Source organism: Astatotilapia calliptera, chromosome 6 (genome assembly GCF_964374335.1).
Source record: "Astatotilapia calliptera chromosome 6, fAstCal68.1, whole genome shotgun sequence".
NCBI lineage: Eukaryota > Metazoa > Chordata > Actinopteri > Cichliformes > Cichlidae > Astatotilapia > Astatotilapia calliptera.
The window spans coordinates 37,020,523-37,040,933 of NC_137427.1; the positions used below are offsets into that span (position 1 = coordinate 37,020,523).

The following is a 20,411-nucleotide window of genomic DNA, read 5'->3' on the forward strand; positions in this document are numbered from 1 at the left end:
GACAAGCAAGCGGAAGGGCGGACTGACAAACAGATATTGTCTCTCGGGCTGCATCCATGTTTCCTGCGAAACACAAGGACTTAACATATATATCTTGCAAAGATATAAGGTAAAGATCAGCTTTGACTCCTGATCTTGAAACTAGGATGTGGCTCAGAGACTGTCCTGTAGACAGGAAAGGTAGGGCCAATAACATAATATGTTTATCACTGCCCCCTGGTGGCAAAAATACTGACCAACACCAACACTGTACCACTAATACTGTGCTGTTCTCACTACAAAACTGCAGAGCCCAACAGATTGAAAAGCTTTTTTTGGCAGCAAGTGGGAGAATTCAATCTCAGTAGAACTTTTAACTCGGTAAAATGACCTTTTCTGAGCACCTCTTAAGCGTGAAGAGAAGACAAAGTTTTCACGGCTCTCAATAAATTGTCCTACCTCTGACTCTGAACCTAAATTACTGATCTTTGGGTTGGCTTGACAGAGTTCTGACCCCTTTTGAACCACTTCAGGTCAGATAACTGAGAGTCCATCTGACCTCCAAATCCACCATTCCAGAGAGAAAAAAGTGTGTCTTTAAAGATTTGCATTATAGCACACAATGCTGCTCAGGAAGAGTTCCCAAGCCGCAGTTGACTTGAAACATTGCAGCAAGGCATCAGGAACCCGATAAACATCATTGAACGGGGGAATAATAACATAATGGATGTAAACAGGATGAACATAGCATACACAGCATAACTCCAAATAACATGACAACAAATCTACAGCAACAATTCAACCAATCATCACCATTATCATCATCATTGTCACCATCATTTTGCATTGACATTGATATCATTATTCATAAAAGTGTCATCATTAACAATAATAAATAAAGTGTGTTAGAGGTTCGCTTCTCCATGCCCTTTCTCCCTCTTGTTTCTCAAGTGCAGACAGAAACTTTAAGGTGCTCCTTGTCTTCTAACAGGTTGCAGTAACAGAGCTTTGGGCAGAAACGGAGACAAATAAAATACCCAACTGTCAAAACCTGCTTCAGGTACAAAGAAACCACAAAACAACATTTCTGCTGAGATCTGAGAGAGAAAGAAAGAGCTGGAAAGAAGGGAGCTTCTTTTGTAAACCTAAATGCAAAGTTTCCTACAAAGCCCCCCAGGTCCCACCCACACCAGTTAGATTTCCACTCTAATATGTATTTAATCAGTCATGCAGGTTTCCATCAAATTTTGAGCTCTGAAAAAGATCAAAGGAGGCTGAGCGAATGCAACAGAAGAACCAAGCTCCAATGTCCTAAGAAGAACAAGAAGTAAACGACAGAAGAAATACTGAAGAAATTAGTCTTTTTTCCCATCCCTCCTTTCCTCTCCTCCGCCCTATTCAACTGTGTGATGTCATTTCCTGTCGGGTCATCCTCTGTTGAGTAACAGAGAGGGAAGGGGCTTGACAAAGTGTCCGACTCCCTTTCTCTAGTTACCTGAGCCCAGCCCACAAGTGCAAGTGAACAGGAAGTGAGCCCACACTGTGGCTCTCCCCCCTGCCACCACTATTACTACTACTACTACTACTATCACCACCATCTGCTGGACAGGAAGTGATGTCACATCAGTTCCATCAGCACTATGCGAGTCCTTAACAGTAAACAGAGATGATAAAACTCATCAAATATCAGCCAGCGCTGTGATTGGCTGGTTTTTGCAGTATAGGCGGAGCTTCCTGGTTCTGTCAGTTGGACAGGAAAAAGGTTCTAGATAAAGTGGTTGTTCTCCCTTTTTTTTCTTTTCAGTGTTTGTCATGTAAAGTTTCACTGTGTTCTTCATTGTTCAAGTTTGATTTTCTGGAGGCATAGCTTGGCATGTAAGGGTTGGGGGGGTCCTGGCTTTTTATTAATTGATGTATCTTTAAACATATCAGTCTAGGAGCAGAGTCTAAGCGGCGGACTCTGTGTTCCAGCTCATTTTCAGGCTTTTACAGTAGCAGTCTGGCCAGAGACAAATAGCACACGTCTAGCAAATCTAAGCAATCAGGCATCAGTCTGAGAGAAGTGCTTTTAGGCCTCATAACATCGCACTTGAATAACCTCGTGCTCCTCCCTTGCTTGCACTCCCACACCTCTCTTTTCCTCCTGCAGCCAGGTCTTGATGATCAAGGCTGATTCTGGGAAGTGTAGTTCTGAGATTGAAAGAAGCAGAGGTAAACTGTGTCCAGGCCTTGGCGGTCCCTTTTTCTTTTTTACCCATATGCTGCTCTGCCACTCATTTGAGTATTACACAAAATGTGTAAAAGGCTTTTCTGCTGCCCCCCCCCCCCCCCCTCCCCTCCACCCCTTCCACTCGTTCATAGTCTGAGAGCTGAAGGTAGAGGGTTTTGAGGGTATCCAACCCCTCCCACCACTCTGTTTTGTTTTTTTGTTTTTGTTTGTTTTTTCTTTTAGTCTACATATCCAAGGCCAGAGCACTGGAGACTGCTGTTCTTCTTCTCCTCTCCTGCCATATCCCAAGCTCTTTATGGTTGCTAGCACCAGTCATCCTCATCCGTCTCACTATAAGGTTCATGCAGGCCCTTGCGGGGCCCTCTGGCATGGGCAGGCCGGTGGTGTGGGTGGGGTGGCACCCCTGGTGTTCCCCGTCGGTGTGGGGAAGGTGAAGATGAGCGGTAACCATTGGGTACCCTGCGTGGATGCGGTTGAGGGGGTGGAGGAGGCCCGTGGCGGGCAGTCCTAGGTGAACGTGGGTGTGGGTGAGGATTTCCTCCATGTGGGTGAGGGTTGCCGTGGGAGAGGCTCTGCTCGTAGGCGGGAGGCTCGTGGTGACGCTCATACTCATAATCTCTCTCGTAGAAGGGCCCGTCACACTCCAGGCTGTCCCCGGGTGGAGGCCCGCTCCAGCGGCTTCGGTGAGGCGACCTGGGTGAGCCGTGGAGGGGCGAGCGTGGGGACTGGTGCCTAGGGGAGCGTGGCGAACCATGCCGGGATGAAGATCCCCCGTGGTGGGGAGAGGCGTGGCGTGACGGGGGTCGGTGGTGGTAGCCTCTGTCATGGTCTGGAGGGGAGAAGTGTCGTGGAGAGGGTGAACGCAGGCGACCTGGCCCTGGGGGGCCATAGCCAGGCTTGCGGACCGCGGGGGAGTAGGTGACATGTGGGCGTGGGACTGCAGGGGTCTGAGGCAACTGGCGGCGGCCTCTCCTTGGAGTGCTGGTCCCCGAGGTAGAGGGAACCGGGCTGCCGCTCACCGAACTACTGCCCTACAGCAAAATGTAAACAAGGAAAATCAAAACGCACCACAACAATAACAACAGAGACCAGAATAGAGCAGAACGGAGGTGAGATAGATAGACAGAAAGAAAGAGAGATAGATGGATAGAAAGATGGATACATAGACACCATTAAAAATCATCCAAAAACATAGTGATGAAGCAAAAAATTGACATCAAGAAGCCACATGTCACATTGAAGAAAAATGGACAGAGAAATGGTGACAAAGAAAAAAAAGCATAACAGAAAAAAGAGAGATTGATATCCATAAATAGAAGTGTGGAAATAACCTTTTGTGAACTCTTACTGGAGATTAAGGGTCACAATATATGTGAAATGATTAACTACTGTCCTCAAATCATAATAAGAAGATCCAAGTACATCAAAATATAGATCTAAGACAAAAACAGGTCATACCATACTATAATTGCATGTTTACACTGGTGCTTGAGACTTTGTGTACTCTTTTCTATATTTCTGCAAAAATGAAATTAAAACTTTTTGTTTTTAATATCAGCCCTAAAAGCAGATCCTGCAAATGTGAAGTATTCTACTTTGACTCTTCCCAATGTTACTTGGCTGTCAATAAATAGTACCTGAACCTGTTAGCCAGTAATTATTTTTTTTAAACTGATCATCTCAAAGTATTTGCAGAAGTACATCGTTCAGGGCAAAAGAGGGTGAGTTGTTGATGTTCATTAGGCTGGAAATGTTACAGAACTATTTCTGAAGATATTGGATTTCATCAACCCACAGTTAGACACACTGTCTTTAAAGAATGAATTTCAGGACCACTATTATCCTCCCCAGGAGTGGTCGGCCAAAGGGATCGGCTGGGAGCTCACAAAAGAAGACTGGGTAACTTTTAAGCAGTAAAAAGCCATCCCGACATTACTGCATTCCAGCATAAGGACCTTATCCTATCTGTGAAACCGGGTGCTGACAGGATCATGTAGTAGGCCTTTTCTGATGTCCTATTAATGCCACCAAAATAAAAATCAACAGATCAAGTCATCTGTCTGTGAACTGAAGCTCAAGAGAAAGTGTCTCGTGCTTATGCAGAAATAGAGAAAATCTCAAACAATCCAAAATGCTCCCGATGAGACATTCTATAAAGAAATTAAACAGCTGAACCTTGACAATAATCTTTGCTTTTGGAGCCCACCTGTCTGTGACCTCGTCCGTCAGGCCCCTCGCTGGGTGACCGGGACCAGTGACGGTCGTGGGGATGCCTGTGGGAGTAGTCGTGGCGGTCGTGGCCGTACCGCTCCTTGTCCATGGAGCCGTGATGATGGTGATGGTGATGGTGGTGACGACGGTCCTTGGTCCGGCCACGGTCCCGCTCGCGCTCCTTGGGCGGCAGATCACCTGACTGTGTGGTGGTGCTGAGGTCTGTGCCCAGGCCTGGCAAAGAGACGTCTCAGTTTACATTTAAACCAATAATTTTATTATCCTTGAGAACATATTAACAAAAATTCTACTCAAAGATATTCTTAATTCTCAAGAAGTCTTTATCCACTTGATTAACACAATAAACTTTCCATGTTTACTGTAAAGCTAAAGTTCTTAAAACTGCAAAAACATGCAAGAAGAAAATCTACTCCAGTTGTGCAGTCAAATGCAGAACATCTCCACTCCAGAATCGATGTGGCAGAGCAGAGGATTCTCCATTAGATTAGAGAGCTCTTCAATTATAAAAGGGTTTTAGAGGTTAACTCTGTCAGCGTTGTTGCATTAGTTTTACAGCTGAAGCATGCAATTTGGACTCGCAATTAATGATGAAGTGGGCTGTCTGCTTTGTGCAATGTTCTTTTCAAGGACTTCTCTGTGCCAAGATTTGAATTGCACTAATATTTGTGAATATGATGATCTGTAAATGTATGTTGACTTAGGTAAATGGAGTAACTGCTGCTGAATTACTCTTGACCTGGCTGCAAACAACACTGCACGCAGTACTATATGTAGAAGTTTCTAAATGTCCATATGTTGCAATCTTAAAAGGTACTATCAAGGTACTATTTTGTCAGAAAGCAATTGCAAGTAGTTGCAGTCACCATCTGGTCACCCAGAGGTTCATTGGGCTTTACTCTGAATCGCTCAGTGACCACTTTCGATCACGAGGTGATTATACAGGTTGCATGGTGGGAGACAACCTGTCTCCAAACAATTATGGTCCTTCTAGGACTAACTAGAACCACTGATTGGTGAAGGTTTGTAAACCATTACCATCTAATGCATAAATGCAGTGTTAACGGATCGCAATTATGTGCAAAACACATCTGTCACATGATCTTTGCAATAGGAGACTCAGCTGATTGTATTTCGGTTCTATTCCTTTATAAAAGCAAGGTTGCTGAGTCAATTTGCAATTAAACCATTGCCCAATAATGGACCTAGCAACTAGGTCACTATTTGTGGAAGAATTTCTGAATTTCTGCTTCAAATCTATGAGGTTTGGCTCTGAATGTAAGCAGTTAATGTGAATTTCTGTGCATGTAGAAGGCAACAGCTTTCTGATGCAAAAATGTTAATTTGAAGATGGCAGGTAGTTGCAGACATGGTCACCCTTGTTGAAGTCAAAGGCAGCAAGATTACAAATCCATTGCACACAGTTGCAATAAATTTTTGGACATGTTTTGGTCCTTAAAAACGTAATAAGTTAGATGAAGACAACATCGAACTTGAGGCTAATGTTTAATTTTAAAATATCCATTTGAATCTAAATCAATTCCTATGACCTTCCAGTCCTTAACTTTAGAGAAGGAAGAAGCATGTTTATAGCCTGGTACAAAAAAAACCCACTTTTGATTTCTATAGCTACTTCCCCTTGACCACAACTATGTTAAGGTTGCCGTGAGTCCTAAAGTATTCTTCTAAGTGATAGGCAGCTAGCTTAGCTGAACTGAGCTTTGACTGCTTATGTGTCTTTTGTAGCATTTTTAACTCACTTATTTTGCAGTTGTGGTTATGTGTACTAGCATATATATTACAAGAAGTCTATGTTACAATTTTTTTGAGTAGATATTCTAATACATTATTTGTATTTCAACATTAATAAGCACCTAGTCTCTGAATACATCTTGCTAACCAAGCTAATGTTACTAACAAATATTGTTACATCAATGACAGCCTTAAATAATAATTGATTTCTCATAGTGTCACAAATCAGAAACCAATGGGTATTTTTTTTTATTCAGTCTACTGGTCAAACAAACGTTTCTTATGCTAACATGGCTAACATGCTAAAGTTTAGCATGCGAGGTAGAATTTTCTATTTTTCAGCTAAACCATCTATGATGTAGTATAGCTTAGCATAAAATGCCACATACTAATACAAATGGTAGCCTGTTAGCAAGACTTAAGTTTCTCCTTGTGTAAAGAGACTTGGTGACATGAGAAAACTCCTTTCTTCCAAAGCACAACCTGTGCTTGAATGAAATGACAATAACATATTTTCCAAATTAACTGTGAAGTCTTATGATTTTGTCTACTTATTTCCAAGCCACAGTTTATTTTTCATATAAAAGCAAAGTTAAATCAACAAATAAGTCAAATGCTCATGAACAGCCACAACAAACTTGCCCTATATTTGTGATTGTCCGTGATGCCAATTGTACAACCAATTTACATTATTTAATTTTAACACTAGCCCTCAAATATGGAAAGTTACAGTTTTAGGGATCTTCTCATGGTGTTAAACATGACAGTCTGACCACAGCAATCAAAACACCAGTCAGCTTAGCCACACCATCTGTACGCAGACGATGCACTGCTCTCACACTGAGATTTATGGCTCATCTTTCTTTGGTGAACTGAACACTGGTGCAGATGTTGGTCTGATTTCAAAGGAAATAACCATTCTGAGTTACTCACCCGTGTCCGCGTCGGTGTATCTGGTCAGGGAGCGCTGCGAGGTGCGGTGGCTTCTGTCCCTGCGTCCTCCATGTCTCCCCTCCTCAGACACCACCCTCTCCAGCGAGTAGTCGTCCAGCCTCACGCCCCTGCCTGTACGCCCATGAACTAGGCTGGACGTGGAGCGACGCATCGGACTTGTGTCAGTAATGGTCTGCGAGGACAAAGGAGGCAGAGTAGAAGAAAATACAGAAGAGGGAGATAGAGGCAGATAGAGAAATCATAAGGTAGGGGAGAGAAAGATAAAAAGAAGTGAGATTTAAGGCCTTGGACTGCTGGAGTGGAGTCCGTCCTCATGTCTGAGAAGGACACCAGTCACTTCAGTGACTTTTGCTGAGTATATAACATTATGGTATTGGGCGTATAAGTGCTTTATGATCCAATGCCAACTCTTGATTTAGATGCGTGGTGGTTCAGAACAAGACGGCAATTCAGGATTTCAGAAGGTGCAGTTTGATTTGATAATATGAATATTTGGCTTGTGTGCTGTAGTGTGTGGTGACCTATACAGATCTAAATATGATTTCTGAATAGCCTAATCTGACCCCAGCTAACGGCATTAGCATTCATGTAACTTGAAGGAAAGGACCTGAAATCCCTTAGTATTAAGTCTAAGTATGAAACAACATGTGACACCATGCCTCTTCACCAAAATATGGTGATATGAAACGCACAGATATAAACAGGGAACTCACAGGGAGAGGAGAAAAGGGTAGCGCGACAGAGAACAAGCATGAGGTTGAGCTTTAGAAACCATGCCTCACATGCACAGAGGAGCTATATTGCTTTTCCCCACAGCAGCCATATTTCATTTACATGAAACTCGGGTTGAGATACCAGACAGTCTTTTTATGGTTTGATTTATAATTAAAAACACAAAATGCAAAACTGAAAATTCCACATTACTTGGCATTTCTTAAAAAATGTGTATATATTTATAGCCATGAAAAAGAACAGATTTTATGTAACTTTTGCTTTTCAAACTGGCATATTATAATTAGCTGGATGACATAAATGTCATGCCAGAGGTATGAAACACATGGTAAGGAGAGCCTTAGTCCTCATCATTAATGAGAATGATGCAAAGATGGTGTGGGAAGAAAACATTACGCCAATCTGACAATAGAGCAGCAAGGGTTACATCTTATTCAAAGACTGATCTTGTTTATCGCTACATGCATACTTTCTTTCTAAGTATGATCGAATATAAATCAAATATGGACACTCTGCGGATAAGACAATCCATCATTCTAGGCGCTCTGAGCCAGAGCAAAAGCTCTTCAAGAACTCAACAGGAAAATCCTACACTAAAAAAACTACGAGACAAAATGTTTCACTGTCCACTGTCTGTTTGAATAAACAAAATAATAAACAAATATCAAAAGTGAGCTGGTGATGTGATTTACTTCCTGCTCACCATGAAGGCTCATCTACTCATCTCATCTACTCACAGCTGAAATGTGACCTACAACATATATACTGGGACCAGTTCTACATGATTTTCCTGCTGGGTTCATTGTCAGGCTTCTCTGATCAGGAAAAAGACCCTGCCCACACTGTGAACCCCCACAAAGCCTCACATTAACTTGATGATAAAGCAGGTCAGTCTGCAAGCAGCAGGCCAGACAAAGACAAACACAGGAGGATTCTCCGCCCTGAGACGAATGTCACCACTTACAGCAGTCTGTACACAAGCCATGCATGTTCTCTGAGTAGCTGGCAGTACAGAAATGTGTACACCCTTAATCCACCCACACACACACACACACACATCATTAATGAGAATGACACACACACACACACACACACACACACACACACACACACACACACACACACACACACACACACACACACACACACACACACACACAGAGAAAAACTTGTGTCGGACTTCGAATAGTTTATTTTGACAAAAAGCCTCATTTCTCCATTTTAAATTGATGAGTTTGACAAAACAGCATTTTGTAAAGTAATGTTTTATTGAAGAATAAATAAATATCATTAAAAACCATTAGATATTTACAAAGTTATATTCTTTTCCCCCATTATTTGGACACTACAAAGGCCAAAGCTAATATCAAAAAGTTGCATTGCTACACCCATAAATCGCAGAAACTTTACCTGCTGCCACTTTCATTGTTTTCAACATGGATCTTTAAGTTTCACAGAGAGGATCAAACTCTGTGTCAAACTAACCCACCCTCGACGTAGAGGAGCTCCACCCTTTGTGAGAGCAAGATTTCTGGCTATAATCCAGAGACCAAACAGAACTTTTGAGTGGAAGAGTCCAGCTGTGTCCAAATCTGAAGACGGCACATTAGGTGAGGAGCATGATCAGGAGTATATCTGTCTTTTTTCTTTTAATTTAAAAGGTTGTTCCCCAAGAATATGTCCCAAGAGTCAGACTGTCAAAGCAGAGTTTTAGGGAATGTTCTGAAAATTCTGACTGAGAACAATCAGCACTGGAGTGTGTTTTTGTGAGATGGTACTTTTTTGGCTAGAATAACAATATTTAGTCACTACCGATCCGACTTGCCAGATTTGACTAGTCTTCCCTGGTTTTTAGTTAGTTTATCAGTCTCTTTTGTGGTCTTATTGTATACCTTTTGAGAGCAGTTGACTCACATTCTTGTAGACATCCAAGCTCTCAGTAAACTAGTCCATTAACGCCTCATCAGGCAGGTTTCTTTCAGTTTTTCATTTTTGTTTCATCCCTAGTTATACTGTTAATTTTGAATTGAAAGCAACTTAATGTAAGGTGCTGAACACAACGCAGCTACATCATGAGCATCACACTCTGCCTTTCATGCCACCTTTTATGCTACTGAACATCAGGCTTTGACTAAAGCAACGCCTTGCCTCATTGGCACACCACTTTCTCTCGCATCCACAGTGAGACTTTGCCACGTCATGCATGAGTAATGACATGCCGGCACCCTGCCTATCCCCGGTACTGGCCAACAGTCACATATCAGGGCAGTCCATGCTTTTCATCATACACTGTTGACCCGGTCTGCAGTGATGCAAAGGATTCAAATGCACAGGTAATAGACACACACAGACGAGCACACACAGACGCTGCGTACGAGCTGAACTCCTGTGAAACTCTCACAGGGAGTGAAAACAATGGAGCGCAGAGCGAGCTCAACATGAGCAAACTCGAGAGAGAAAAAGGAAGAAGAAAAAGAGAGACTCAGATAGCTCAAAGAAAAGCCGACAGAAGAGGAAGACAGAGGAGAAGGCCTGATCAAAGTAGATCTGAACAGTGACAATTAGGTCAAAGCTGAATCAAAGAGGCTCGAGTGCCAGATGGGTGGGGTTCACTGCATTAATGTAATAGAGGTTGACTTTTTCTAAAGGTGCATCAATGAAGGAGAACACAACCCATTACCACAAAAGACTATATGCAGACAACACAGAGATTTCTTTTAAAAAGGCATAAAATTCCTGCTTGAAGCTGACTTTCATATTGTGTCTACAGACATGAACACAAAAGTGTGGCACAGCACTTAAAATGGTGGCTTTTGAAAACTAGATAGATGTTTGATTTATCTGAAATTTGGGAAAATCGCTGAGTTTCTGTCCAAGAGATGAATACCCTTTGCTCAGAACACTTGAGTGTGCAGCCACTCTGGAAACACTGGAATATTTGGTGAATGAGCAGAAGAGGTTTTGAATTTCCATTCAACCGACTGACCCACTTGGTTCCATCTCAGTGTTTGATTGAAAACTCAATCATGGCCCGTGAACACTCTGAATGGCTGTTGAAGAACAAATGTCGGCCACACAGAGTGCTGAAAATTTTGCTAAAATGAAAAGGATTTGGAAATGCAAACTGCCCTGAATACCAGGGCAGGGGCAGTTTCTTTGACACCGAATGGCGAGTCGAACTGTTTCACTGCTGTTCAGCTCCACCCATATGGCACCTGATGTGGGGCGAAATGACCAGCAAAACTACAATCTGCTGCAGATCCAGTTTGGAAAGACAGACCGTCAGAGAGAGACAGAGGAAACGAGCGGGGGAGAGGGCAGATGGAGATAGAGCAAGAGGTACATACACTGAGGTTATTTCCGCGAGGCCTGTGTCTCCTCCGCTGCAGAGCAGGCGAACACAGAGATGATAACGTATAGCAGAGCAGTGTAGCACGCACACGCACGTACACACACACGCACACAGAGCACAGGCCCGACGTAGCATAGCCACCAGGACCCGAGGAGAAAAAAGGATGGAGAGAGAGAGAAATCGATAACAGGATAAGACAGTGATTTGTGGAGGAGAGAAAGAGAGGATTTGTTTTTTGAAGAGGACAGATGAGGATGTCGGACAAAAACACAGGAGGATGAAAAATGAAATACAATAAAATGATATAAAGGAAGAAATGAAGGAGGAGTTGGGGTGCAGAGACAGGAGAAAGAGAGAAAGAGAGAGTTCAGTTAATTTCAGGATGTCTAGCGCGCAGCACACATCAGAGCCAAGAGATCTGCGGGCGAGCAAGAGGAGACAGAGGACATCCCGCCCCCCCACACACACACACACACAAACACACACACACACACAAACACACACTTACCGAAATAGCACGAGCACTCTGGAAGGCAGAGCAGTGTTAGAATACAGTAAGTAACAGTGTACAGACGCACATGTATACTGTTTACACAACACACACGCTTAAACACAGATACACACTCACAGATACACGCACAGGATATTTTCTACAGAACGAGCTAGCTTTCCGTAGTTTCTGGATACTTTACGATTATAGAGACATTTTTCGTTTCAAAGCAGCGTCATATTAAACTACACTAAACCTCAACTCTATTTTTCAGAGTTGAAGACTTAGCAATGTTCAAATGTATAGGTAACAGACCTGGGTCAGGCAGTGTTTGCTTTAATGAGTGCATACTGGTGCGCAGATACTAAATATGAAAAGCATCTAAGACAATACAGTACAATAAATCACAGCCATTGGATAACTGTACAACAATGTGAGGGTAAGGTGATAACCGTTAGCTTTATTGTAACGTTACATTTAATAAGTGCTTCCACAAAAACGTAAGTAAAAAGGTATAAGCTGATTTTTTATTATGTACACAATCCTGCTGTTTACTCCAACTGCTCGGACAGAAAAGCCTTATGAAGGAACCAACATACCAAAGTGAGAGCAACATGACGTGATGCAGTGAAATGCTGTGGACATGAATGTGTTGGTGTGTGTGTAACTGCAGCCAGAGGCTTCAAAGTAAGTACGTAGGTCCACAAGTGCTGTATGTGACATGTGCTGAAATGTTTGATTAACTGAGTTTCAATAATCCTTCTTTAAAGTAAAAAGCAGATTTATTGCGTTATTTAATTAGATCCTTACTGAACTATTGCAACACCTGCCTTGGCGTGACAGGTTTAGCTAACACACCTCCGACTGTGGAGTGCTGGAAAAGCTCTCTGTTGGAATGGATTTGTGTGCCACAGTTAAGTGAGGATACACAAACCTGATCTGCAGATGTATCGAATCTTTTTTCTTTTTGTCAAAGTTTTGTCAGTTAAAAAAAGGCATGCCTTACATGCGTGCACCCATCATCATACACGCCACAGCTTCACTTCAGTGACAGCGTGGGTAGCTGAGATCATGCTCTTCATCCTGTCAGTCATGGCCCAGTATAATGAACGGATGACCCACTTTATGTGTAACTTTCACGTCAACAACCGTGTGCTTTGTTTCCCTTTAAGTGTTGCAGACGCTGAGTTTTATTTATTTCGCAGCTGAAGAGTGACTCTGGCCACAGTTCACACGGGACAGACACACCAAGGATTCAATGGAAATGGAGCGGGGAGCAGTGACAGGGGAGGGGTTAAATATTCTCTACACACAGGTCTTCTAGATGTATATTAATATACATATCTAGGACACTGATCCAGCCTTCAGACCCAGTTTTACATTCTGCAGTGCTGCTCAGAGATGGAGCTTGGAGATGAGCAGTGATGGGTCAGCTGCTGGAGGAGTGAAGGGTGAAAGGGAGGCAGTGCTGGTTAGAGGATGGGTGTAAAAAGAGGAGGGAAGGGAAACGAGACAGAGGGAAGTGAATTTACAGCAGTCTCCTGTCCTGACATTGCATCCTAAGTGGCACGTCTCATTCAGAGACCCAGAGTTACCTGAAATGCTTTAAGAAATATGAAAAATTATTATTCGAACGAGAAGGTTTTAGATGATGTCAGACTCGTTCCTTTTTATTTGTTTTAGGATGCAGAGAGAAGCTTTTCCAATTCACTTCAGCTGTCAGGCATAATGTGAGAGAGTGAGGATGACAGTGAGTGATGGTGAGATGAAGGTGCTCACTTGGTTGTCTGCCGAGAGGCGGGGCATGGAGAGGGTCCGCCCATGCCCATCCATTGGGTGATAGGGCTCAGTGTCGGAGTACCCGTCCCGCCCCATCTCCCTCATCTCTACCGTCTGTAAAACACAATGAGAGGGGGCGTGACCACTGTCTGCTGAGGGGGAGACTCACTGACCAATCGAGTGAGGGGCATGACATGATGTTAATGAGTTACAAGGATAGGATTATTCATATGATATTAGTTTTCTTTTTTTTCAATTGCAGGACGAATAATAGGACAATTTATGCAACAAGCTGCATAAATTTAGTGTGGGGATGGATTAGGTCAGCTTATAAACTATAAAACCACATAACCATAATATATTTAGATCCAAAATCCAACAAGGAAATACTTCTTTGGAACCACTGGAAAACTATTTTAATATCAAGCTGCCAACCCTCTGAAAACTGGAGCCTCTCAAGAGCTCAACAGCCAACTTACACAACTTGTAATTCACATTTCGTCTTTGTGCAGCCGTCATGGGATTCAGAAGGGAGACGAGGCACTGGGGAGTAGGAGCACCCCAACAGACAAGCGGAAGTAAAGGACTAGTGGGGAGGAAAAGGTGTAGGTCACAAAACACATCTGTAAACTTTAAGCCACTGACTCGAGAGGAGGTTGGAGAGGAAACAGGAAAACTCAAGGGAGAGGAAGATGGTCAGACTGAGAGAATAAGGCCGGGGGAACATGGACTAGGGGGAGGAAGATGGAGAAAGAGAATGAAAGGACAAAAGTGGGCACATCTGGAAAAAGAAAAAGACTGCTGTTGTGCCTGCGGAGTAATAGCAGCAACATCGAAACGGCAGGAATGAAGGAGCTGATTAAGTGCAAAAGTCCAGGTCTGTAAAGGTGTCTTCCATGGCTTAGATGCCTATCCATCCACTTGTGTGCTTAGATAATTACAAAAAGACATTTCTAAATAAAATGCTCGCCAAGGAGCAAAGGAAACCAGGAGGTTAATGACACACCTTACCTGTCTTTAACTGCTCTCTTTAGAAAGCTGCGCTTTTCACTTTACAATGTAGAGCTCTGAACATTTTTACAGGTTAATATAAGATCGTTTCAGCTTTGAATTAGCAGCGGACACTGAAGTGGAGAAAAACCCTCTGAAATGTTTTGAACTGTATTTATTTAGCAGGAAGTTTTACATGTTAGATGCTTTAGAAAAACGTAATAGCAAGTAGGGTCACTGAGTAGCTACACAAACTGAAAAACCCTGCAGAAGTAGGTTGTTGAGTTGGGATTGCAGTTTCTTCCCTTCTCTATTATGTCCACAGATATTACTAGACCAGTGTGGAAGCAGGGACTGGTTGGGTTTAGACTGATGTTACCACGGTGACAACATGCATGTTCGGTGTCATTATACCTGGGGGTTGTGACGGTTGTCGTGGAGGTCGTCGGGGTAGGGTCTGTCCGGGCTCCAGTTACCCGTCTTTTGGAACATTTCCTGGGCTTTGGCCGTCACCCATGACTGGCTCTCAGTCATGCCACCCTCAGGAGGTCTGGCACCCACACACACACACACACACACACACACAAACATAAATATGAATATTATTGGAATGCTAGGGATACTGTAATTTTTCAGTAATCCTTAATGCAACAACACCGAATTTGTAGAAGACCAAGGAATTAATTTAGAGTGGGATCAATATGTCGGCTACTATTGACCTGTTTACTGATTTATAGAGTCCGTCTAAACAGGAGCTGTACTTCAAGCTTAATTTTAATCTTAGCATGGTAACATGATTACAGATACTATAATTATCATATTGTTGCTTATTTATTAATCCTTTATTTATCCAGGTAAAAAATCTCATTGAGATTAAAAATCTCATTTCCAAGAGAGACCTGGCATCAAGACCTTATACTCATGTCTTGATAAACAGCGCTTGTACTTTTTCTGTATCTGATCTGATTTATGTTTACACTACATTTAAAATCCAAGGTTTGGAAATGAAAATGAAAACAAAATTACATTTTAATCTACACTTGAGGAAAAACGAATATCATAATTAACTGAAAAATAACTATGTTACAGAGATCACAGTGTATATTTGTCAGAGGTTTGTTTTAAGGATTAGGGTTTCTTTACCTCAAACTTCTCAATCACAGTAAAACATCAGTATATTATTTTGTTTGATGTGATGATATGATTTAAAAAAAGAGAAGCATGAGATTCAGCTGAGGTGCTGTGGATGAGCTGGTGCGAGCTAGTGGCACCATCTTTCTCTGCAAAGACTTTAATAAGTCTTTAATAAGAGAATAATGATAAAGTTATCAGAATTCCAGCAAACTTTGAAGCATCCTAACTGTGGCATGTTTTATAATCAATATCTTTCAAAGTTTAAATAAGGAGACCAAACTAAATAAGAGTTTTGATAACCTTCAAGAAGTCACATGATGCCTTATATTCTAAATATGGCTCCTAAAATATTATAGTGAAAAATGTACAAAAACTGTAATAAGGCATAAAAGGTCTGGTCAAAAAAAAAAAGAAGAAGCACATTTTGCTTGTTTTTACTTTCAAACCTTTCCTTTCAGCTCACTATAGCTCACAATCAGTGTTAAAGGCATTAGCTGGAATGGAACTGGCACAAAAGGGGGGAAAATAAAAAACAAACAAACAGATTTTTTGAATTGATCTACAGTGTGGATGCGACTGTATGCTTAATGTATTTGTACTGGACGTTTCTGTCTGAAGCGCCTCATTGCAGTGTGTATGGGCTTCCCCCGTTTTCTACTCACATGCTGTTGATGTTGTCTAGCTGCGTGCTGGAGAGGCCGTTCTGGCCCTGGCCTCCCTGGCCGTCCGTGCCGCCTCCCTCAGAGGGCGGCTCCATGCGCTGAAACATTAATGGCGTTCGGTTCTGTGTGAGATACACGACATGGCCTGCAGGCTTGCATCAGGCACACTCAGGGGGGCAGACACAGGACACAAACACAGGATGCACTCGCAGCATGCACCCACACGGGGGCGCCATCAGCAAGCACATGGCTGTGGGTATCCAAGGTAAAGTTTCCCCAAAGACTACTTGATCTGGAGTCTGCTTGCTACCCAGAAAGTGTTAAAGGGACACTGTTAACTCTGATATGTTGGGTAGAGATTCAGGGTAGCAAAACTGATCTCAGATCTGTGTCAGAGGGGAGCTTTTACCTTGAGGTAAGATTGCTCTTAAATCTCAGGTCTTGGACCAGGTTCTCATACTCACAAAGTATATCTATATAGAGACATTTTACTCAAAAATCATATACTGATCTGCCAAGTTGTTTTGAGTAACATGCCATTTCAAGAGAAGTAGTAATCTGATCCTAAACCAGCAGTATTAAAAAGCAACTTCTGCTTCCATCAGACAGGTCAAAGGTCAAGCCGTTTTACTCTCAGGAGATCCTGTTTCAACAGAGTCCTCTCTGGAGTGGCTTAGCGTTGATGGTTCATGACTGCGAGAGCCCATGTCATGTCCCTCCATGGTCTGGAAGCTAAAGGCCGGAGGATAAATGACTGAAGAGCTGCTCAGAAACAAATTCAAACCTCTTCAGACACATCAGGCTGATCTGTTGGACAGGAAGTCCGGCTACAATGTGCACCATTAATAATGGCCAGCTTTGGTTAGCTGCTTAAAAATGCTGACATTATCTAAGCTCGCCACAGGACACACGTCATACTGATTGTGTCAGACACAGAGACAACCGATATGACTTCTGTTTGTTCTCACGAATGAAGTCACAAAGATATCACTTTAAAAAAAAGCCATAAGTTTTTTGATCCTGTCCAACTGTCTTTTCCAGTGTCAAGGAGAAAAACTGTTTAAGTTTGTCTCTGAACAGTTTTGTTCTAGTACCAGAGCCACTGATGGATCCTGACAAAACTCATGGTAGAAATGTTTAGATGGATAGGATAATGACAAACAGAGAAACACTGAACACCTCTGGCTCCAACTGAGTATGTTTCTGCAGTTGTGTGTGTATGAATGAATGCTTCCATGACAGAATGATTACACAGGGAGACACTGGTCTCAGGAATCTTCCCTCAACGTCCCCGCAGACAGAGAAGGGAGCAGGCAGATTCAAAGAAACACAGGCTGAAGAGAATGGGTCTCGGTTAGAGAAACGTGGTGGCAATCAACCTGGATTGACCAAATAGGGAGAGCTTGACAGGTCAAAGTCTCTAGCTTCCTGGAAGGATAAATAGAAGACAGAAGGACACAGATGGCATGGAGGATGGGCACAAGGGACATCAGACAACATCCATGCCAAGGAAACAAAGTAGCCAACAAAGACAAAACAACAAAATACTGACAGACAACGATAACAAACAATGACTAAGACATTTCACACTTGACATGTGCACAGCAGGAATGAATGGAGGCAAAGAGGTAAACAGATGAGTTGTTAAAGAAAGGAGCCACCCTTAGCTTCTTTTATTAGTCATTTTAGGTCTAAAATAAATATTTGTCAATTTTACTTATTTTCTCTTTCTGATTTGGGGTCTGAGCAACAACAGGAAGCCGTCACGACCCGAACGCCTCACTGAGGACCCATCAGGAAGCATTCTGCCTCAACTGCCTCCTTTCAATGTGGAGGAGCAGCACCTGTACTCTGCCTGTGTGTGCAACCTCATTCTTCAGGGTCACTAGCTTGTGGCCATAAGTGAGGGTGGGAACATAGATCGACAGGTACAGCATCTAGATGAGGTCAAAGATATCACTGACGTTAAGTAACCTTAACCATTAACCATATGTTTTGAAGAAAAAACCCCTCAAGACTTTGGAGAACATTTTGCAAAAGCCCAAAGATCACACATTTTCATTGTACAGTGCTGCTAGACCTTAGAGCAGAGGTAGGGAACTCCAGGCCTCGAGAGCGGGTGTCCTGCAGGTTTTACATCTCAGTCTGGGTCGAAACACCTGAATCAAATGATTAGTTCATTACCAGCCTCTGGAGAACTTCAAGACATGTTGAGGAGATAATTTAGCCATTTAAATCAGCTGTGTTGGATCAAGGACACGTCTAAAACCTGCAGAACACCAGCTCTAGAGGCCTGGAGTTCTATACCTCTGCCTTAGAGGGTTAACCAAAAGTGGGCTTGTTGGCTCAGAAACTAAGGAAAGCAGCTTTCACTAGGGAGCACTTAAATCTGAAAAGCCACATCCAGGCAGTTCTGTTCACTAATTACTGTTTGCTGAAGAAATCAGCGTTCTATGTAAATGTGAAAATGTTCCATCATGCTGGATGTGAAAAATTAACTTCTAGCACGTGTGTTTCTTTTTCACTTGTGTGCCTTTATTGTGTGTGCATTGGCCACACATTGCACATTACAGAGGGTGGATAGTGTTACTTTAACGGCAGGATCCCAGTGGCAATGCTATGGGTAATGCCGCAGGGGGATGATAGGATGACTGAAAAGTGAAACCAAATGCCCAACCCTACTGGCTATCCAAACCTGATGCTACAGAAAAAAAAAAGACTTCTCTAAATATACACGTGAAGATTGTGGGTGGATTCTTCCTTCAAAGCAGCACGGTAATATGAAAACAAAGACTGCAGCAGAAAAGAGGAAAGCAGTGGCGAGATAAAGTAGAGATGACGAGATGGTTAAAGTCATCGTGCACTGCTGATGTTGAGAGAGCTGGTGTCGAACTGTCCGTTCAGTCCGATGGGATAGCCTGCATTCAGGACACACGCTGTTTTTGACATGATGTAGTGTTGGTAAGAGAAAGGAACAACATACTCTCCATTCACCAATGCACTCCTTCATTCGACAAAATGGAAATCTGGAGACAAGACATGCATCTGAGTCAGTAAGAATGCGCCTGACACCATTTCATGGGCAAATCTAGGAGCGATTGCACAAGTGGAGAGATGTTTCCACACAAGCGAGTGCATCTTAAAGGCATTCATTGACACAAGGGGACGAGCACTGACAAGGAACAAAGGTAAGGCCATGTGGTATCATCATCATCATCATCATCATCATCATCACTGTTCAGAAGATTACAAGCAACAAAATCCTTAGTTTAACCTTTGGTTATGCTTTATCCTCCTTACCATGCTCAAATTATCCATGATACAAAACAAACAAAACAAGTGAAAGTGTGGGGGAGGGTCAAGTTGCTAACTGTCTGGAAAAGATTATATAAAATAACCCTTTTAGCAAGCTTTGTAAAATAATAGGCTTCTTGATCTCTTGGTTAGCCAAGAAAGCAAGAAGGTACTAGAAAATGTATGCAGATTTTTAGAAGCATGCTAAAGAGACGGTACAGTGCAAGAGGGAGGTAACCTGTGCTCAGAAGTGTAGCTGGGAGTCAGCACAGGATTTAAATGTATAAGACATGTTTCTTATTCTTTTAAATCCATATCTGGCAGAAGAACGGCAAACAAGAGACGACCAGGAGGAGGAACACAAAAAGAAAAAAGTCTTTCGGTATTTGGAATATTTCTCTGGCTTGGAGTCTACCTGTTCCTCTCGCAGGGCCTGCAGCTTTTTCGTCTTGCTCTGCCGGTAGTACTCCATGATCATCATGGCAGCGTAGATTTTGCCCACCGTCAAGTCTGTGGCTGCTGAGAAAATGACAAGTTACCCTGCAAGATTAGACCCGAGTGTGATGGGACCCTGAGCCATGGGGGAGGGATGGGAGTGGGGGACAAGACACAAACACTGACAGAGAAATACACAACATGCATAATCCACCAGCAGCTGGACATCCTAGCTTAGCATTAAAAAATAAATAAAACTGTAACGTCAACAAAATACTCAGCATTTGCTTTTTCTGAGCTGAGGAGCTCCTAGCTTTAGCTGACAGAGGTACACGCCGAGAATATTTGATCAGAGGTTACTGATACTTCTGAGCAAAGAAAAACTTTAGTTTCAGCAGT

General features: G+C 42.7%; 1 protein-coding gene across 1 annotated transcript in view; it reads right to left on the reverse strand.

The window, feature by feature from the left end:
• Nucleotides 1–2,324: 2,324 nt before the first annotated feature.
• cacna1ab (calcium channel, voltage-dependent, P/Q type, alpha 1A subunit, b) overlaps nt 2,325–20,411 on the reverse strand; it is a 108,523-nt gene continuing 90,436 nt past the window's right edge. The window contains exons 40-47 of the mRNA XM_080303235.1: nt 19,993–20,096; nt 16,284–16,405; nt 14,902–15,037; nt 13,498–13,611; nt 11,224–11,259; nt 7,124–7,316; nt 4,416–4,654; nt 2,325–3,240 (exon numbers count right to left, since the gene is read on the reverse strand). Coding sequence (XP_080159361.1) covers nt 2,512–3,240; nt 4,416–4,654; nt 7,124–7,316; nt 11,224–11,259; nt 13,498–13,611; nt 14,902–15,037; nt 16,284–16,405; nt 19,993–20,096 — 1,673 coding nt within the window. The 3' untranslated portion in view covers nt 2,325–2,511. The remainder of the gene's footprint in view (nt 3,241–4,415; nt 4,655–7,123; nt 7,317–11,223; nt 11,260–13,497; nt 13,612–14,901; nt 15,038–16,283; nt 16,406–19,992; nt 20,097–20,411) is intronic.